General features: G+C 21.2%; 2 protein-coding genes across 2 annotated transcripts; both read left to right on the top strand.

Annotated features, from left to right (window-relative positions):
* Nucleotides 1-370: 370 nt before the first annotated feature.
* Nucleotides 371-1,296, top strand: HO173_008733 (uncharacterized protein; the record flags this gene model as incomplete). Its single annotated transcript, XM_037310629.1, has 4 exons — nucleotides 371-427; nucleotides 562-661; nucleotides 715-904; nucleotides 963-1,296. The coding sequence occupies 4 exons, from the start codon at nucleotides 371-373 to the stop codon at nucleotides 1,294-1,296; spliced, it is 681 nt and encodes a 226-aa protein (XP_037162399.1).
* Nucleotides 1,297-1,371: 75 nt separating this feature from the next.
* HO173_008734 (uncharacterized protein) lies at nucleotides 1,372-1,683 on the top strand (the record flags this gene model as incomplete). The annotated part of the gene is made up of 1 exon (XM_037310630.1): nucleotides 1,372-1,683. The coding sequence occupies one exon, from the start codon at nucleotides 1,372-1,374 to the stop codon at nucleotides 1,681-1,683; it is 312 nt and encodes a 103-aa protein (XP_037162400.1).
* Nucleotides 1,684-23,327: the final 21,644 nt, after the last annotated feature.

Raw genomic sequence — 23,327 nt, forward strand, 5'->3', positions numbered from 1 at the left:
TTGTATGTGCAGCCAATCATAAATTCGGGGTTATTACGCCTTTTGGCTAGACTGACTGAGTCAGCCCGCTAGCCCTCCCGAGCTCCCTCATCAAAAATCTGTGTGTAGAAGTTTTACACTCTGAAATAACCAGCTTCCTACGGATATTATTTCTTTATAATTTCGTAAATTGTAGAGCTCAGTGTGCGCTTTCTAACGCTGTAAAAATAATGAAGTTTGGCCTACTATTGGTGGATTAAAAGGACATTCAAATATGGTAGTTACATCAAACGCGTCCGGGATCGGATAATAATCCTTCCACCTGTTTGTTTGTTTGTTTGTGTAACCATTCTTCTTCCACCATTCTACCAATTCTATTAATTCCATCAATATGAACACAATCGTCCTCGATACCCCTCGCGAAAACGTTACTAAACGCTTCAGGCACGTACACCCCTTTTGCCCGCCTCTTAGAGCCCTTACTGACGCCCCCAGGCCACCCCTCGGCGAATCCGCTACTGCTGGCAATCGAGGCGGCAAGCGAGCCTAATAGCTACCTACTACTGCTCATAGACGCGTTAGAAAGCCCTCAAAAAGAGCCCGAACGGATTCACAGCCATCGTCCTCCCCTACATACTACTCGACCAGCCGCTCAGTCAACACTACCTACCCAATCAGCTCAGTAATCCACTCAATTAGATCATCAGCCAGTCACTCAGTTATCCACTCAGTCAGCCACTCAGCTAGCCACTCAGTCTAATACTCTACAAGAGGAGGAGCAAGAGGAGGAACTACAACAGGCAAATGCGGAGAACACTGCGGAGAAACCAAGCGGCAACAAGGCCCCCAGCACCAAGAACACGGCTCAGCTCTCCAAGATCCCACGTCATATGCTCTCCACGATTCCACATCAAATCATCACTCAGTAAGCGGAGAACACCACTGCAACTTAGTCTGTCATCCCCACTGCATTAAGGAGCAAGAGGAGGAACTACAACAGGCAAATGCGGAGAACACTGCGGAGAACACTGCGGAGAAACCAAGCGGCAACAAGGCCCCCAGCACCAAGAACACGGCTCAGCTCTCCAAGATCCCACGTCATATCAGTCATCCACTCAGTCAGCCACTCAGCTAGCCACTCAGTCTGATACTCTACAAGAGGAGGAGCAAGAGGAGGAACTACAACAGGCAAATGCGGAGAACACTGCGGAGAAACCAAGCGGTAACAAGGCCCCCAGCACCAAGAACACGGCTCAGCTCTCCAAGATCCCACGTCATATGCTCTCCACGGTTCCACATCAAATCATCACTCAGTAAGCGGAGAACACCACTGCAACTTAGTCTGTCATCCCCACTGCATTAAGGAGTAAGAGGAGGAACTACAACAGGCAAATGCGGAGAACACTGCGGAGAACACTGCGGAGAAACCAAGCGGCAACAAGGCCACCATCGTCAAGAACACGGCTCAGCTCTCCAAGATCCCACGTCATATCAGTCATCCACTCAGGCAGCCACCAGCTAGCCACTCAGTCTGATACTCTACAAGAGGAGGAGCAAGAGGAGGAACTACAACAGGCAAATGCGGAGAACACTGCGGAGAAACCAAGCGGTAACAAGGCCCCCAGCACCAAGAACACGGCTCAGCTCTCCAAGATCCCACGTCATATGCTCTCCACGGTTCCACATCAAATCATCACTCAGTAAGCGGAGAACACCACTGCAACTTAGTCTGTCATCCCCACTGCATTAAGGAGTAAGAGGAGGAACTACAACAGGCAAATGCGGAGAATACTACGGAGAACACTATGGAGAACACTGCGGAGACAGTCATCAGCAGCAGTGACACAACAGACCTACTCTCCACGATCTCACATCAATCCACTCAGCCAGTGTAAGAGAAGTCAATATAGCAGGCGAATGCGGAGAACACTGCGGAGAAACCAAGCGGCAACAAGGCCACCATCGTCAAGAACACGGCTCAGCTCTCCAAGATCCCACGTTATATGCTCTGCACGGTTCCACATCAAATCATCACTCAGCAAGCGGAGAACACCACTGCAACTTAGCCTATTATCTCTACTGCATTAATATAGTATATTACTACAATAACGTTATAAGAGGAGGATCTACTGCGATGATCACAGCCAATTAGGCCTCTACAGGAGGAACATCGAACGATGTATATTTGAACGAATTGAAACCGTCCGATATTTATAGCTATTTCACTATTCGAAAAATTTCACTACGGCAGGAGATATTGTGGGATTCACACCACTAATTAGCACGTTGTCTCCATTTCTTTCCGATATTTCGATACTTCTTGCCATAAGAACATAGCCTTTCTCTGTTTTTTGTGGGCAATTATTACGGATCAATCCTCTACACTTAATACACCTTCCTAATTAGGCCTTAGCGCGCCTCTCTCCGCACATATGTATCTATATGTAGGTCAAAAACGCATAGCAAGCGATCAGAGTTCGATTTGACTTAGGGCTAGGGCTAAAATTCGATTTGACTTAGAAAAATCCAACTTTATGAATTTAATTCATAGGCCTTTACTTGTATAATAATATTAAAATAATAGCTTATCGTAATAATCGCCGGTTTATTAAAATTATTAATTATTTTAAGAATTATCTTTCCTCTTTATTTATAATTTTAAGAGAAAATCGCTAAAAGAGATAAATAATTTTTAATAAAGATAAAGTTAATAACTTACTTAATTCTATTTAAATTTTTAAAAAAATTTAATTAATAATCTTAATTAACTTAAAGTCTTTTAAAAGAGTAATTATTTAATAATAAAACTCTCTTTATAATTTTTATAACGGCGTTTTCTAGATTTATTACTCGCTTTATAAATAATTATAACTTAATTTTAGCGATAAATCGTTTATTTAATATCTTAAGAGTATATAAAAAATTCTTTTTAAATTCTCTAGCGCTATTAATAAAAGCTTTTTTTTTAAATTTTATAAATCTTAAATCTATAAAAAGACTATATTAAACTCTTATTATAAGATATATTAGAAAATTATTATAGAGAAAGAAGTTAATTTATTTATTATTAATAAAACTTAAACTCTAATAAATCTCTTATTAAATATATATATTTTAGAAAATTAATAGATTTATAAGTTTAAGCGTAGTTTTATAAAGAAAATTATACGATATAAAGCTTATTAAATTATTCGCGACTTTAAATAATAAGAAGAAATCGATTTTAATAAAATCTTCGTTTTTATTATTAAGTTTATAAATTATAAAGCGATCTTTACGCTAGTAATTATCTTAAATTAAAAGCTTAAATAAATAAATATTAAAATTATTTTTCTATATAGCGATATTAAGAAGATAATTTATATTATTTAATTTATTAACTTTAAGATTAAAGACTAAAAGAATAAGATATATAAGCTTATTAAGATATTTTACGATTTAAAATAATTCTTTAGAGTTTAATATAATACTCTTATAATCTATTTAAAGAAATTAAATTTTAAATCTATTATTATTAATTTCTCTATATTTATTAATAATATTATTATTATCGCTATTTATATAGACGATATTCTATTTATAGATCTTAATAAAATTAAAATATAGAATATTAAGAATAAGTTTAATAAGAAATTCGAAATAATTAATTTAAAATCTTATATCTATTATCTTAATATAATAATTATTAAAAATTATATTAATTAAATTTTACGTTTTAATTAAAAAGATTATATTAAGAAATTTTTAAAGAAATATAATATATTAAGCTTTACGCTATTATCTACTTCTATTAATAATAATAAATTTTATATTATTAAAGATAATTTTATCTCTATTAATTAATCTCGCTATATTTATTAATTAGTTATAAAATTATTTATATATATAATATTAAATATTTAATTTAATATTATATTCGCTATCTCGATAATTTTTAGATATATTTTAAACTTCGATAAATTTTATTAAAAGATTATTAAGTATATCTTTTAATATTTAAATAATATTAAAAACTAGTAATTAATATTTAGAGAAGATTTAAAATTATTTATTAGCTATATAAACGCGGATTAGATAAATAATTAGAATACTTAATATTCTATTTTTAATTATATCTTTAATATAAATAATACTATTATTAATTAATTATTAAAATAATAGCTTATTATAGCGCTATTCTCTTATAAGATTAAATATATTAATTAAATATAAGCTATTAAAAAGATAGTTTAGCTATATAAATTTTTTAATTAACTTAATTCTAGCGCTAAATATATATAAACTATTATTATTTATTATAATAATTAAAGTATTATAACTCTTATTAAAAATCTTTAATTTTATACGCGTATTAAGTATATTAATATTTAATATTATTATATATAAAAATAAGTTATCGCTAATATCGTTATTTTTAAATATATTTTTATTAAATAATAGATAACTAATAAATTTATTAAGGTATTATCTAAGAATAAATTTAAAAAGTTTTATATATTAATTAGATTAGAATATTATTTATAGTATTATTTATTTAGAGAAGCTAATTCTAACTCTAGAGAAGCTATTTTATTAATCTCTATAGTTTAAATTATCTATTTAAATTATCTATTAAACCTTAGATTTAATATTTTATAAACTCGCTATTTTATATTAAAATAGTTATTTCTTTAGCGCTATTATCGTTATCGCTATTAAATCTTTAAAGCTCTTTTAAAATACTCTTATTTATATTATTATTATTATTAACTATTATTATTAAAAATTAGATATCTAAAACGATCTTATAGAAGTCTTATAATTAATTATAATATATAAAATAAAGAATTTCTTCTAATTATTTTATTTAGTTACTTTTACGAATATCCTTTAATTTTAAATTAATCGATTTTTAATATATATTAGATAGCCTAAAAATAAAATTTTCGAAAAATCGTTTTTTAATAAAAAGTAGAATTTAGGATTTAATATAGTCGTTTTTAGATTTCGATTTTTTACTTTAATTACCCGACGCTAAATTTACTTTAACTACTCGACTCGAACTTTATTTTAATTACTTAATATTAAATTTACTTTAATTATCTAACTTTAATTTTACTTTAATTATTTAATATTAAATTTATTTTAATTATTTAACTTAGACTTTACTTTAATTATTTAATATTAATCTTACTTTAATTATCTAGCGCTAAACTCTAGCGAAAATCGATTAAATTATTTTTATCTTATTTATTTAATTTTAACACTATTAGCGTTAAATTTCGTATTTATCAAATTTCGCGTATAAAAGAATATATATAAAGGGGAGTATTAGAATTTAAATTATATAATTTTTAGCGTCTTAATAATTATATAATATATCTTAATATATTTATATCTTATCGCTCTTTTCTTTTATAAAACTCTCTAGTTAATATAATTAAGTGTTTTATCTTATATTTTAATAGATTTTAAATATAAGATATACTAAGACTACTTATAGATTTATTATTAGAGAATCTTAATTAATTATATCTTATTAAATAAGAAGAAATTAATAATATTTTTATTTTTATTAATATTATAATAAAAACTCGCTATAATAATAATTATAAAGCTATTAATCTTCGCGAGAGCTTTTTAATTTATTTAAGATTATATTATATCTAACTTATTTTTAATATTAATTTTAAACTTTCTAATTAGAGAGTCGAATTATTTGAAATATTAAAAAAGATCGAAAATCTTACTTATCGACTAAATCTTTTAAGTATTATATATATTTATTTTATAATATTTATAATTTAATTAAAGTCTATATTAGATTAAGCTAAAAAAATTTATTATAAAAAACTATATCCGCTATAGCTAGTAAAGAAAGAAGAAGAATAAATAGATCTAGATCTTATTATTAGATTTCCACTATTCGAAATTAAGAGACTAAGTAATAGATAAAAAATAAGAAAGAATATTAAGTATTTAATATATTGAAAGAATAGTAGTAAAAAGCATAATACTTAGTACCCACTATATATCCTCTTAAGAGCAAAAAATCTTATAATTAAATGCGACGCCTAAATTTCTATTGATTTTATAAGAAATTATCGAGAAAAGAAGAATTCTACTATATCGACGAAGAAAGCACTTACTCTATTAACTTCTAAAGCTAATACTATCGAGAATTAAGCTATTACTACTAGGAAACAAGATTATCCTTATAAGAAGAATTATACTTTCTAGAAAAGACCTACTTCTACAATTTGAACTATAATAAAAGCATCGATTTTCATTAAGAATACGACTTCCCCTTCGCCTATATTACCGCCTACTTCGCTATCGAATCCTTTTACTACCCCTATTACCCGTCGTAGTATATAACTTCTTACTCAGTAAAATATCTTTCGAGAAAAGCTATTTTTGCGAGGGGTTTCTTCTATAGAGTAGAATCTTACTATGAAAGAAAGGAAGTTTATTTTTACTTAAAGATAGTTGCTTATAGCGAGAACGCTACCTTTATAATAAACTTATAAATTAATTAATATAAATTTATAATTTATTTTTATAGGCGATAAGAGTAAGAGACTTTAGTCTCTAAATAATAGAATTAAGAATATCTAATTTACGAGATTTATATTCTTTTAAATTCTTTTAAACGATTATAATATTAATATAACTTTTAATAAAATCGCGCGGATTATTTTTATAGCGAGTTTTTATTATAATATAAAGTTTATAATATACTCTAATTTATATTATAATATCTATATTAATAATAATTTTAAGAATATCTCTTATAGATTACTAATTAATTATTATCTTTATAATAATCGCTAAGTAAGAGATTAATTAAATAATATTAACTTAATATAATATTAAAGATTTAATAATACGAAGAAATCTTATATATTTCGCTTTTATTTATAATAATTAAAAGCGTTTTTAAATATAAGAATTTAATAAAATTAGCTTAAATTAGTTAAAAGCTTAATATTAATATATTTAGATATAATACTATTTATAAAGAATTAATTTAATTTTTAAAACTTAATAAGAGAAAGCTTTAATAAAAGCTTAAATTTAAAAATAAAGTCTACGATATAGTAGGGCTTAATAAAATAAATAAAATAAATAATATCGATAAAATTAACTTCGCTTTAAATTCGAAGAGCTCTTTATTTAAGATTAACTCTAATAATAATTTAAAAGTAAATTAACTCGATATAATAATAGAATTAGCGCGAGAGATTAAAGTATACTCGCTATCGATATTATTTATATTTAAAATACTTATAATTATTTAAAGCGTATAAAAGAAATCTTATTAAGCTCTAAAATTAACTCGATATAATTTAAAGCGTTATTTAGGTTTAGAAAAAAATCTTATATTATAATCTATAATATAATTAATAATATCTTAAAAAGATAAATTTTAATTTATAAATATTAAGAGGAAATATAATATAAATATATAAAATCTTTATAAAAAATCGTTACTCTTTATATTTAAAAAGGAATTTAATTAAATTTTATTTTTTATACTATTATCGCGATTATCTTAATTACTCTCTATTATATTTATAATATAATATCTTCTACTAATTAACTCTTTTATTAAAGAAATTAATTAAAATTAAGTATAAGATTACTTATAATTTCGCTTTACTCACTTATTAAAATTAATTAAAACTTCTTTATAAGATCGCTTTATTTATATAAATATAAAGAATAATTACTCTTTAATCGCTGCGATAAAGAGTAATTTCTCTTTATATATTAATATATTAAATATATAAGATATAAATTATTTTCTCTTTTAGCGTTACGTCGTTATCTTAAACTAGATTTTAATTCTTATTATAGAAATTATATAACGAAATATTAAAGTTTAATTACTTATTATTAGCTTTTAATATAGCGAAGTATAAGAATAAGAATATATTATCTCTTATTTTTAGCGTATTTTATTTAATATAAAAAAATTAATAATATTTTAATAATTATAGTAATTATATAATAAAAAAGTATAGATATATAATATTCTATTACGATATATAATAACTTTAATATTATATAATTAAGTGCTATATACTTTAACTTATTTTAAATTATCTTATATAAAAGATAATAAGAGAGTTTATACGCTAAATTATTAATATAATATATTAATATATTAATAATTTCGATATAACCCCCTTTACTCGCTATCTCTATTCTTTTAATTAAAAATATATTTAATATATATTATTTAATTAGAATAACTATTTTAAAATAGAAAATATTTATATTATAAAGATTAATAAAAGAGATTCTTCGCGATTATAATTATTATTATTTAATAAATATTAATATAATAAATACGCTAAAAGTAGTTATAACTATAATAAATAATAGATAGATTATAAAATAATTAAAATAATTATCGAGTAAAGTTTAAGCTTATAATCTATTAAAATATAAGATAAAATACTTAATTATATTAATTAGAGAGTTCTATAAAAGAAAAGAGCGACTAGATATAAATATATTAAGATATATTATATAACTATATTATATAATCGCTAAGACGCTAAGAGTTACGTAATTCGAATTTTAATAAACTTCGATAGTTTTAGCTAGATACGATATATCTTAACTCGCTTTATATTATTTTAAATAAAAAGTAAAAGCGCTTAAGTAGTAATTCTTAGTCTTTAAATTATAAACGAATTATAATTATTTAAATTTAGAATAACTATTTTAAAATAAGAATTTCTTATATTAAGAAGATTAATAAAGTCTTCTATAGTTATAATTATCTTTATTATAATAGATATAAATATCTAAAGATAATTATAGCTATAGCGATAGATTATATTATTATTAAAATAATTATTAGACGTAGCTTAAGCTTATAATCTATTAAAATATAAAGATAGAATACTTAATTATATTAACTATAGAGTTTTATAAAAGAAAAGAGCGACTTAATATAAGCGTATTAAGACGTATCACGTAACGTAATTATATAATCGCTAAGACGCTAAGAGTTACGTAATTCAAATTTTAATATAAATTTAAGATTTTCAAGCTTAGCTCTATCTTATTCTTTTATATATACTAATATAAAAAATATATTATAATTTCGATAAATTATATAAATATCGACGAAGTTAGTATAGATCTCTTTATATAACTATTCTTCGTAATTATTAGCGAAGCTTTTCTTAAACGATTTATCTTAATAAACTTTTTATACTTTATTATACTTTTAAAAAATATTAAATTAATTTTTATTAATATAATTAATTTAATTATAAGCTATTTAATTATTATAATTAACTTAGTAAATAGTAGTCTAGCTATAATAGGCGCTTTATAACTATTATAACTACTTACTTCTACTATTATCTTATTTTAAAAACCTTTTATTTTAAAAAGAATTTAATTATTTAAATTAATTTAAGAATATTAAATTTAACGTATTTAAAGAATTAGCGATTTAAAGATATAATAATATAATAAGCGAATAATTACTTTACGAAGCGTATTACTAATTTAATTAATAATTATACTATTAATTATTATAAGCGTATTATTCTCTATTATAAGATCTATTCTAATAATTAAAAGATTATTATAAATAGAATTAAGATTAAAAGAAATTAAATAATTAGTTTTTATAATTCTATTAATCTTAATAATTAATATTTAATTAATCTTATCGAAAATCTTATTAAAAGATTTAATTATTATATTATTATTATAATAATTAACTTTATTAAAATCTTTAATAAAATAATCTAGATATCTTAAATTATATATCTTTCTTTAATTTAAATATTTAAATAAATAAATAAATCGATATTATAATAGATAATAGATTTATAAAAATATATAAATCTATTATACTATCTTAATAGATAAATATTAATTAATTTTCGATATTATCTATATTAATTAACTTAATATAATAAATAACTACTTATATATAGCTCGAAGACTCTCTTCTATTATATATATCTACTAAAATATACTTCTTAATAATAAAATAAGCGAATATTATTTTAATCGATTTCTTAAATCGTCTTAATAGTATCTTATACTATTTCTTAATATCGTTATTTATTTATAAGCTAAGTTTCTTAAAATCTAATAATTTAATAGTATATTATAATAACGTTATTATTAAAATATGAGGTAGAACACTTAGTTATATTAACTATAGAGTTCTATAGAAGAAAAGAGCGACTAGATATAAATACACTAAGGCGTATTATATAACCATATCATATAATCGCCAAGACGCCAAGAGTTACGTAATCCGAATTCCAACACTCCCCTTCGCACGTATCCTTTTATATACGAAATTCGATAAATACGAAATTTAACGCTAACGGTGTTAAAATCGGGTAAATAAGATAAAAATGACTTAGTCGATTTTCGCTAGAGTTTAACGCCGGGTAATTAAAGTGAAGTTCGAGCTAGATAGCTAAAGTAAAGTTTAAATTAAGTAATTAAAATAAGTTTAGCGTTAGATAGTTAAAGTAAAGTTTAAGCTAAATAGTTAAAGTAAGTTTAATATTAAATAATTAAGATAAAATTTAAGTTTCCGGATAATTAAAGTAAGTTTAGCGCTAGATAATTAAAGTAAAAAGTTAAAATCTAAAAACGACTATATTAAACCTCAAATTCCACTTTTTATCAAAAAACGGTTTTTCGAATATTTTATTTCTAGGCCATCTAGTATAAACCGAAAATCGATCGATTTAAGATCGAAGGATATTCGTAAAAATAACTAAATAAAATAATTAAAAGAAATTCTTCGTTTTATATATTACGACCGGCTATAAGGCTTCTATAAGATTATTTTAGATATCTAATCCTTTAGTAATAGTAGCTAATAATAATAGTAATATAGATAAGAATACTTTAAAAGAGCTTTAAAGATTTAATAGCGATAGCGGTAATAGCGTTAAAGAAATAGCTATTCTGGTATAAAATAGCGAGTTCGTAGAGTATTAAGTCTAAGGCTCGACGAGCGACTCGAGTAAATTATTTAAACTACGGGGATTAATAAAATAGCTCTTCTAAATAGATAATACTATAAACGATATTCTAGTCTAATTAGTATATAAAACTTCTTAAATTTATTCTTAAATAGTACCTTAGTAAGTTTATCGATTATTTATTATTCGATAGAGAATATACTTAAGAGTAACGATATTAGCGATAATTTATTCCCGCATATAGTAATACTAAATATCGATATACTTAATATATATATAAAATTAAGAATTTTTAGTAAGAGCTATAGTATTCTAATTATCGTAGTAAATAATAATAGCCTATATATATTTAGCGCTAAAATTAAGTTAATTAAAAAGTCTATATAGTTAAATTATCTTCTTAATAATTTATATCTAATCGATATATTTAATCTTATAAGAGAATAGCGCTATAATAGACTATTATTTCGATAATTAATTAATAATAATACTATTTATATTAAAGACGTAATTAAAAATAAAATATTAAATATTCTAATTGCTTATTTAGTCCGCGTTTATATAATTAATAAGCGATTTTAGATCTCCTCTAAATATTAATTATTAATTCTTAATATTATTTAGATATTAAAAGATATACTTAATAGTCTTTTAATAAAATTTATCGAGATTTAAAATATATTTAGAGATTATCGAGACGGCGAATATAATATCGAATTAAATATCTAGTATTATATATATAAATAATTCTATAGCTAATTAATAGATATAGCGAGACTAATTAATAGAGATAAAATTATCTTTAGCGATATAAAATTTATCGCTATTAATAGAAGTAGGCGATAATATAAAGCTTAATATATTATATTTCTTTAAAAACTTCTTAATATAATCTTTTTAGCTAAAACGTAGAATTCGATTAATATAATCTTTAATAATTATTATATTAAGATAATAGATATAAGATTTTAAATTAATTATTTCAAACTTCTTATTAAGCTTATTCTTAATATTCTATATTTCGATTTTATCGAAACTCGCGAGTAGAATATTATTTATATAAATAGCGATAATAATAATATTATTAGTAAATATAGAGAGATTAATAATAATAGATTTAAAATTTAATTTTTTTAGATAGATTATAAGAGTATTATATTAAATTCTAAGAGATTACTTTAAGTCGTAAAGTGTCTTAATAAGCTTATATATCTTATTCTTTTAGCCTTTAATTTTAAAGCTAGTAGGCTAAGTAATATAAATTATCTCCTTAATATCGTTATATAAAAAAACGATTTTAATATTTATTTATTTAAGTTCTTAGTCTAAGATAGCTACTAATGTAAAAATCGCTTTATAGTTTATAGACTTAACGATAAAAGCGAAGGTTTCGTTAAAGTCGATTTCTTCTTATTATTTAAAGCCGCGAATAACTCAGCGAGCTTTATATTATATAATCTTTTTTATAAAATTACACTTAAGCTTATAGACTTATTAATCTTTTAAAATATATATATTTAATAGAAGATTTATTAGAGTTTAAATCTTATTAATAGTAAGCGAGTCAACTTTTTTCTCTATAGTAATTTTTTAATATATCTTATAATAAGAGTTCGATATAGTCTTCTTATAAATTCGAGATTTATAGAATTTAAAAGAGGAGACTTTTATTAATAATATTAAGAAATCTAAAGAGAGTTTTTTATATACTCTTAAGATATCGAATAAGCGACTCGTCGCTAAAATCGAGTTATAATCGCTTATAAAGCGAGTAATAAATCTAAAAACACCGTTATAGGGGCTATAGAGAGAGTTTTATTACTAAATATATTAGATAATTACTCTTCTAAAAATCTTAAATTAGCTAAGACTACTAATTAAACTCTTTTAAAAACTTAAATAAAATTAAATAAATTATTAGCTTTATCTTTAATAAAAGTTACTTATCTCTTTTATATTCTCCTCTAAAACTATAAATAAAGAGAAAAAATAATTCTCGAAATAATTAATAATTTTAATAAGTTAACGATCGTTGCGATAAGTTACTATTTTAATATTATTATATATATTCTTCTCTAAAATAAAGAATATAAGCTTAAGAGAGATGTTATTAAATTATTTAATATTCGAAATAATAGTAATTTTATTACTACTTAAAAGTATATAATAGAAATAATCTTAATAGTCTATAAGTTATTTCTTAATTATATAATTATTACAATAAGCTATCGTAACTACATAGATATATGATTTTATCTACCTTCGTATCTATCAAGAAGATACCTTGATAAGAACCTTAGCTTAGTATTATAAGTAGTTACTTCTTAGTAGAAGAATAATTATCTTTACTATATATTACTTATTATACTTATATTTCTATATTACTCTTATAATATAATAATAATATTATTATTTAATATTAATTAACTATTAAATAATCTAGAAGCTTCTTTATTATTATCTATTTATTTAATAACACTTTATTTACTTGATTTTTTATAACTATTCTACTATCTAAGCCTTTCGCTAATACTCTTTTATTTATTAATTAAAGTCTTTACTATCTTATTAATCTAATAAGTAATTTTAATCTAATAAAATATCTTTTTAAAATTAATATTATTTATATTTATATTAATTAAAAAGTAATTATACTAGTCTTTTAAATCGATAGCTTTATTAAAATAATATATCTATATCTTAATCTATTAAAGCCTTTAATAATATCTATAATTCGATATTTTATTATTTATATTCTTAAGTCTTTAGAGCTATTAAGATTTTTATCTATATTATAAAATAATAAAATAAAAATTAGATTTAATTCTTTAGAATTTAAATTATTAATATTATAATTATTAGACTAGATTATTAATAAATCTTTCTTTTATAAGATAATTAAAGATTTCGAAAATCTTATTATATAGCTAATAGAGCTACTAAAGTCTTCTTTAACTAATATTACTCTATTAAATTCGCCTTTATTAAGCTCTCTCTTATTTTTATAAAAATCTTTAAATTTTATTTAAATAAGAAGTCTTATATTAATAAGCTTATCTAATAGATATTCTTCTTTTATATTTAAGATCTCTATAGAGATTATAATCTACGATAATACTATAGCGTTTAATCTTTCTCTTAATTATTAATAACTTTAATAAGATATTAATAATGCTATTTAGAGAGCTATTATCTAAATATTATAGAATTTATAAATATTATTTAGCTCTATAGATTTTATAAGATAATTAAGACTATAAGATTTACTTAAAAAGCTATCTATCTCGTTAAGCGCTTTTAATTAATAGAATTTATTAGATTTTAGTTACTTCGATTCTTATCTCGATAAATTCTATAAAAAAGTAAGATTATTATAATTAATAAAGATATCTATTTTTATAGTATTATTCTTTTTACTAAACGACTATAAAATATAATTATTATAAAAAACTTCTTTATAATTAAAGCTAATCTTAATATAGTATTAAGAGATATAACGTTATTATAATATACTATCGAGTTATTAGATCTTAAGAAATTTAATCTACGAGTAAATAACGATATTAAGAAATAATATAAAGTGCTATTAAGACGATTTAAGAAATTAATTAAGATAGTACTCGCTTATTTTACTACTAAGAAGTATATCTTAATAGATATATATAATAGAAGAGAGCCTTCGGGTTATATATAAGTAATTATTTATTATATTAAATTTATTAATATAAATAATATTAAAAATTAATTAATATTTATCTATTAAGATATTATAGTAGACTTATATATTTTTATAAACCCGTTATTTATTATAATATCGATTTCTTTATTTATTTAAGTATTTAAATTAAAGAAAAATATATAATTTAAAATATCTAGATTATTTTTGATTTGAAAGTTATTTATTTTATTTAGCTATTTAACTGAGATAGTCGCCTTAACGAAGGTACTTTATCTAAAAATCTATAGGGATTTAAACCTATAAACCGCTCTCGTTCGAGTATATATAGAGTATCGCGCGAAGGCCTTTATAGAGAAAAGCTATATCGAATAACTTTATTAAATTAACGCTAAATTAAATAAATTAGAGATAAAAGAGTATAAATAATAAAAAATTAGAAAAACTATTTAAATAGTAGATTTAGGCTTATTAACTTATTTTAATCGCTAGTATTACTAATATTTATATTCTAATTCTCTATAATATTATTCGACTTCTTAATTATCTCTATTATCCTTTATTTAATCTAATTTATTATTATAAAAAAATAGAATATTATATAAATAAAGCTCTTACGAATCTTTATTTAATCGAAAAACTCGCTTTAAAGATTTTTAAATATTTATATATTATATTTCTTAATTTAATATCTTTTATAAAGATATAGAACTCGATTTATAAGAATTTACTTTCGAATTAGAATTCGATAATAATTTCGAGTAATATTTAAGGATTAATATATAACTAAATCGCTAAAATTATATAATAAATAATATTTCTATAAAGATTAAATAGTAATCTAATAGAGAATATTCTATTATCTCTTATTAATATCTTTTAAATTAAAATTAAGTATTATAAAAGCGATTATCTTATTAATAATTCTTATTTTAAATATTAAATTAAAGATTAATTAATCTAAAATAATAGAAAACTCTTTTTATATCGCTTTTAATATTATATATTTAATTTATATATAAAATAAGAATTAATTAATATTATAAATAGAATATAATTATTATTATATTAGTATTTAAATAAAATTAATTTTTAATTAAATCTTCTTATAAAGTAATTATTAAAAAAGATCTTCTATACGCGATATCTTAAACTTATTATAAATTATAATTTATATTCTATTCGCTAAAACTCTTAATTTATAATAGTATTAATAAATAAAAATAAAATCTTTAATTCTATCGCTAAAATTAATAGTTTTTAATCTCTTATCTAAGATTATAAAATAGACTTATTAAAAGCTAATCTTTAATAAAAAAATAAGATAATTATTAATCTTTATAAAGTATTTCTATTAAAATATATCTAATTTTTATATATATAGAATTAAAAGTAATAAGCGCTAATTTAATAAGATAGCGTTAAAAATTAATTTATTAATAGTATAGTCGATCTAAAAAAAGTATTTATTATATACTATTCTAGCTAAAATTATTAAAATCGCGTATATTAAATTTTATATATCTTTAAAGACTCTAATATTCTTATTTTATAGAGTTTACTAGATCTTAAAGTTAAACTTTTTTATATTTTCTAAATTAGTTTTTTTTAATAATAGATAATAGAATATTAATATCGCTAATAGTTTTATAATAGTTAGAGAAAATTTAACTTAGAGAATTTATATAAATATCTTTTTTTATCGCTATTAAATAGTTTATATTAGCTTTAAAATATAATTAAATTAATTAAAGAATTAAGTTATCTAAAAATTAGTAAATATCGAGATATATAGAGAGCTTTAAATATATAATATTAGAATATTTTTAACTAGAATAGTTTATACTAATTTAAAAAAATTAATTACTCTACTAATTATAGTTATAATACTTTTATTAATAACGACTTATAGATTAATTATCTCGACTTTATCTTCTTTTATCTAATAATAAATATAAAGATTATAAATAATATCTTAGACTTTATTATTTTATATTAATTTATAATACTTCTTTTCTAACTTATTATATATTATTAAGAATATATATAAAAATTATAAAGCGAATTTAAAAAAGAATATTATAAAGATAATCTTAATTATTACTCTACTCTTAAGAAATAAATAAAATTATAATTAATTTTATATTAATCTTTTAATCTTTTATAGAATTTTAATTTAAAAATTATCTAACTAATAATTAATATTTATCTTAATTAATATTTCTAAATATTTATAGAAGTTATTAAGAAAAATTTTCTTTATATTAATAATATAGATATAAGCGATATTTTCTATATATAATATATATAACTTATTTTAATTAATTCTCGCGTTAATTATAGCGTAATAGACTCTTAAAACCGCTATTATAATATTTATCTTTTTTTAAAATTATATTATAATTATAGTATTATTAATATATATTATTATCTTTAATACTCTATTTTTTATTTATATTCTCGAAATTTAAGGATTATAGACGATATATCGGGCTAGATCTTTAATTATAATTATAAATAAAGGGTAACTTAAAGAATTTCTTTATCTTATATTACTTTATATTATAATTATTTCTTTAATATAATTATTAATATAGATCTTAATCTTAATTTTCTTATAGATAAACTATATCTAAATAATAAATTTTTTAAATATATTTAATTCTTTTAGAATCGCTAGAAGAAACTTATAATTAACTCGATTATATACTTTTTTCTAATTAAAAAAGTGAATAGTAATTTTCTCTTATTTCTATGATGATTTCTTAATAGATTTATACTTAATTATTAAGTATTAAATTATTTTAATATTATTATCTATAAGTCTCTTTAATAAAAAAGTTAATTATTATTCGCTAATTACTTTATCTAAAGCCTTTATTAAATATTATATTAGAATATTTATAAAGATTTTATAATTTATATTTATAATAAATAGAGGATAATAGTTTTTAATATTAATTTATTTATCTTTATTCTTAAAAAGAATAATAAGAATTTTATTTATCTAATACTTCGAAAGTTTTTATTTTCGCTATATTTAATTATAAAAGAAAATTAATTATATAATAATAATCGAGATTTTCTCTTTCTTCTTCTTTTTATACTCTATAATAATTTTATAAAACTCGCTTAAAAGATTATTTTTATCTAGCGAGATTCTTAAGAACGTCTAATAAATAGTAATCTATATCTCTTAAGCTTTAATAAAGCCTTTTATTTTAATAATATTTATCGAGTTTACTCGATTTATTATATATTATAAAATTTTATCTTAAACGCCTTTATCTAAGAATTTTATATTATAAAGATTTCGATAGTAGTTTATTACTACTTTAAGAATATCTTTTAAATTTATATATATCTCTTTTTAATTATTTTTTAAGATCTTAATAAAGCTATAATTTATATATTTAATTCTCGCGAAAAATTATCTTATTAGTTTTTTATTAAGAATAAGATATTTAGCTATAATATTATAGAAATAGAATTAATTATATATATCTATAAGCTATTTCTCACGCGTTTTAATAATTACTATTTTTTTCTCTAATTTAAAATTTAATAATTTAAGATATCTTTTCTTTTATAGTTATAGGCGATTACGCTATAAATTATATTTAACTTTCTAATTTACTCTATAATTATTCTTTATAATATATTTTATAAATTATATTATTAATATCTTATAAATTATCTATTTTTTTATTAGATTTTTTTCTAAAAGTATTTATAATATCTTTAAATATAAGGCTTATATCTAATTTCTTTATAGAAATAAAAATAATAATCTTTATTATCCGAATTCTTAAATAATTATAAAGATTATTTTTATTATAATTATTATAATTTTATAATTAATAAATAATTTATTAAACGCTATCTTTTAATTCTTTAACTCTTTTATCTAATTATCTTAAATATAAATTTAATTAATTCTAGAAATTAAAATTCTATCGTTTAAGAAGTATATAAAAACTCTAAAATTTAAGTTTTAAATTCTTTAATTATTTATTAGATAATATACTTTATCTTCTTTAAACTTTAATAATAATTTAAATAGTATTTATAGTTATAAAGATAATAAAAAGATTATAAAAACTTTATTTATAGCGATTAGCGTAAGATTTTAATCTTTCTCTATTATATTATAAAATATTTATAATAATATTTATTTAAGCGTTTTTATATTCGCTTTTAATTATAATAATTTTATAATCTCTTTAATTAAGATATATATCGATATTATTATAAATATATATTCTTTATATTTAATCTTATAAATTAAAATTCTTTTATTATTCTCTTTATAAAGAATATAATTTAAATCTCTATCTCTCTATTATTTTATAAATTTAATATTTATAATAATAGCGACTTTATTCTTTTTAACTCGATAAATTATAATAACTATTTATAAAAATAATCTTTCGTAATATTCTATAATTTTATTAAATAGATTTATCTCTTAAAATAATAGAATATTAACTCTATAACTTTATATTATATTATATATTTTTCTAAAATAATCTAAATTTAAAATTAAATAAATATTAAGTAAAATTATTTATATTTTATATATAGCTATAATTATAATATAATAAATCTATTCTTTATAAGAAAGAACTTTATAATATTCGTAGGTTTTAATATCTATAATTTTCTATACTTAATTATTAAATACACTTTTTTATAAATATTATATATCTCGATTAGATTTACTAATCTAAATTTAACGCTAAACGCTTTATTATATTTTAATTTTAATTACTTAATCGTAAATTTAAAGCTATATACTCTAAAGCTTTTCTTAAAAATAATTATAATCTTATTACTTATAATATCTTTAAACTTTTAATATATTAATTAGAATTTTAGATCTTTAAAATTCTTTATTTTTATTATTTATATAATTAAAAGATAAAAATCTATAATATCTAATAAACTTTTATTTATTATATATACTTAAAGTCTCTTTATATAATATTTAATAATATTTATAATTAAGATATTAATATAAAAGCTTTAATTCTTAATTTCTTTTATAATTATAAAAGAATAATAATATATTATTTAGCTTTTAACGTTATAGAGTTTTATAAATATTATATTTTTAAGCTTTATAATCTTCTTTAACCTCTTTATAATTTATTTTAAAATTAATTTATTTTACTTTTTTTATAGTTCGAATAGTATTTTTAAATAGAGCTATCTATTATCTTTAAAGGTTAATATTACTAAAGCGGCGATATCTTTCTCTTTCTTACTACGTTAAATAGATATTATTTTATTCTCTTATATTAATATATATAAAGATCTTAATCTAGATTTAGATTTTAATTTAATATAATTTAATAGAGCTATTTCTCTTAATATCTCACTTTTTACTATTAAAAATAAAGTATAAATTAAGCTTATCTCCTATAATTAAACTTTTTTTATCTTCTTCTTTATTAATAATTAAAAAAAGTTAAAAATATTAACTTAATTTTATTTAAAGATTAATATTTTAAATAGCGAGGATAAGAGAGCTATTTCTCTTATTAATCTATTATAATTTTATAATTAATAATTTTATTTATAAAATTTATAAAGTTAAAAAGAGTCTTCTTCTCTTAATCTTAATTTCTCTACTATCCCCTTTCTTTTTTTTTTTTATTTTTTTTTTTTTACCCTTCCTTCTTTTTTTTTTTTTTTTTTTTTTAATTTTTATTTAATTTTTTTTTTTTTTAAAAAAAAATTAAAAAAAATTAAAATTAAAATATAATAATTTTTAATAAAAAAAAATTGGGTAAGGTTTAAAAAAATTTAAATTTTTTTTTGAAAACAAAAAATAATTTATTTTTGCTTCTTTTGTTTGTTAGGTTGAGCGAGACACTTAAACCCCTCCCCCCCCCCCCCCCCAAAAAATATAAATTAAAAATTTTTTACTTTTAAATTATAAAATATAAAATTAAAAAATATAAATTAAATTTTTAAAATTTAAAAAAAATTTTTCCTTTTTTAAATTTTAAAAAAAATAAAAAATTTAAAATTTAATAAAAAAATAAAAAAAAAAATAAAAATTTAAAAACTAAAAAAAATCCCCTCCTCTTTATAAAAAACCCACCAACTAAAAAAAAACCACAAAAAAAAAAAAAATATAGGCTAGTAATACGAGTATATCTTCTTAATACTATTCGATCTAATATAGTTACCTCTTAAATTCGAGATACGATATAAGTCTTATAGAAACTCTAATGATCTTAGTATCTACTCTCTTCTTGGTATCGCACTTTATCAATTGAAATTTCTATAAATATTAAATCTATCTATTAAAGGTATTTTTACTCTTTACTCTTTACTCCTTTATTATAGATCTAGTTTCGCTATTATTAGACCTCACTACGCCTACTAATACTCTTCTTATCTTATTTATCTAAGAATACGCTCTTAAGTAAGACTACGCCGTTCGTTAAGAAACGCTTAAATAAGAATAGAATAAATAAAACGAATAAAGTCTAACTGCGCTATACCCGTAGAGGTAAGATTTATAAATTAATTAAGTAGAAGAGAAAGTATAGAATCTTACATCTTAATAATTACCCGTTTAAGTATATTCTAAAGCTCGATAAGAAGAAGAATATGTAGCGCTTAAGGATTAAAGAGGAGTTTTATAATTATAACTCTAGTAAATGAGTAATTTATATAGTATATCGAAATACTATCTTAACTAGTTAGATAGAAGAGGTAATTATTAGAGAGTCGATTAAATATACTATATTAGATAATATTCTATATAATCTTAATAAAGATTATAAGAAGAACTCGATTTAAAAGCTTAAAGATATCTATAACGCGAAATCGAAAGTTCGCTATCGAGTATTAAAACCTCTTATATTAATATAAGCTCTACTTAAATAGCTATATATATTAAACGAATAATATATTCGTTTTCTAAAGAACTCGAGGAATCGAGTTATATACCTCTTCTTTTCGCGAATATTCTATTATAAGATACTGAAAGAGAATTAGAAGGTACTTATTATAAACGCTACGTATAAGATAAATCGATATAAGCTATCTTTACTTATTATCACGGGTATTATCGCGCTAAATAGTTCTTTCTATACTAACCTTCTACTTTCTAGCTATGAAGAAAGATAAGAACTATCTATAGGCGCTATAGTAGTATTAAGATATATATATTAAGCTAAATATTCGAGACTCTCTTATTAATATTATCGACCGCTAGAAGTCTCTAATTAATACTTACGATAAGGTCTATTTAGACTCTACGTATATACTTTATATCTAATATATTAATAGAAATATAGTCGCTAAATATAAGCTATTTTTCTATATTAAGAAAGATTAGAATAAGTTCTACGCTCTACTAATTTCGAGTTATATACGTAATTACTATAACTACTTTTAAGGCTAAGTAAAAGTTTATTTAAAAGATTTATAATCGTAATAATATCGTAATTTACGCCTATCTAGCTAAGGAGTAAATTAATTTATATAAAACTAAATACGTTCGATGCTATATTAATTAATTACCTTATTTCTTTAATATTATAAGCTTTAAAGGCGAAAGTAATAATATAGATCTAAAGAGGGAGCTTAGGTTTTTAACTAATAAGAGGTCTTTTCTCTTATTTTTATATAATTATAGACTAATATCGAGTAGAAGATCTTAAGACTATAACTAAGAGTATCGTAAAGCTTCTTTCAATTTAGCGTATTATATATATCGCCGATATTTAGAGTATAAAATAGACTATATTAATTAACCTTCGAAAGAAGATATTTCGCGATATTATTACTTATATAACATTATTCGCCTTACGTCGAGTATTAAATTAATATTAGAAGATTATCGATAAAGAGGAGCTAAAAGAATATACTAATAGTTTTATTATAGTCTCTAAACTACTATATATTTATAGGGTATAGACGAGAATTATAGAAGGCGCTAAAACACTTTAGCTTTACGATATATATCCTTATTAGCAATATAAGAAGCCGGCCGCCTTTTCTATATAAGAGGTCTTTATCGAGATAGAGGATCTATAGTAGTTAATTAATTTATTTCTTACTATTTATAAATCGGCTATCGTAGTTATAATAGATAGACTTACGGATAATTAAAAAAAGCTTTCTTCTTATACAGAGTTAGAATTCGAGAATTCTATAAGATGAGTATCCTCGTAATTTAAGCGAGTGGAGTTAAAGGCGTATCTAACTTAGCGGAGTAATAATATTAAGTATAAAGAAGTATCTAAATAAGTTAAAAAGCGAGAATAAGGAGAAGAATAAGGGTGAGGGCGAGGGCGAGGCGATATAGCTATATCAGCCCTATTAGAGCGTACTATAATCGAACCTCTCAGACGCCGTAGCGTTCTTAGCGTCCTTAGCGTTCTTAGCGTTCTTAGACTTCGATAATAATTATACTTCGAAATTCGATGTTAAGCGTATATCTCTTAGAGTATCTAAATTCGATAAGAATATAGCTATTAGCGACTCTAACGATAAGAGCTTCTTATCTAATTTTATAACTTAATTAGCTATATTAGAAGACCCCTAGCTTAAAGAATAAAGGATATAAGTGAGATTTAGAAGTGGATAACTTCGGCGGTTATCTATAGAAGTCTCTTAATAATTATATATAGAATCGATAAAGGGATTCTAAAGGTATTAAAGAAGACGTAGTTAAGTAGCGAAAG

Source organism: Letharia columbiana (assembly GCF_014066305.1).
Source record: "Letharia columbiana isolate WasteWater2 chromosome Unknown Sc0000034_s0, whole genome shotgun sequence".
Lineage (NCBI taxonomy): Eukaryota > Fungi > Ascomycota > Lecanoromycetes > Lecanorales > Parmeliaceae > Letharia > Letharia columbiana.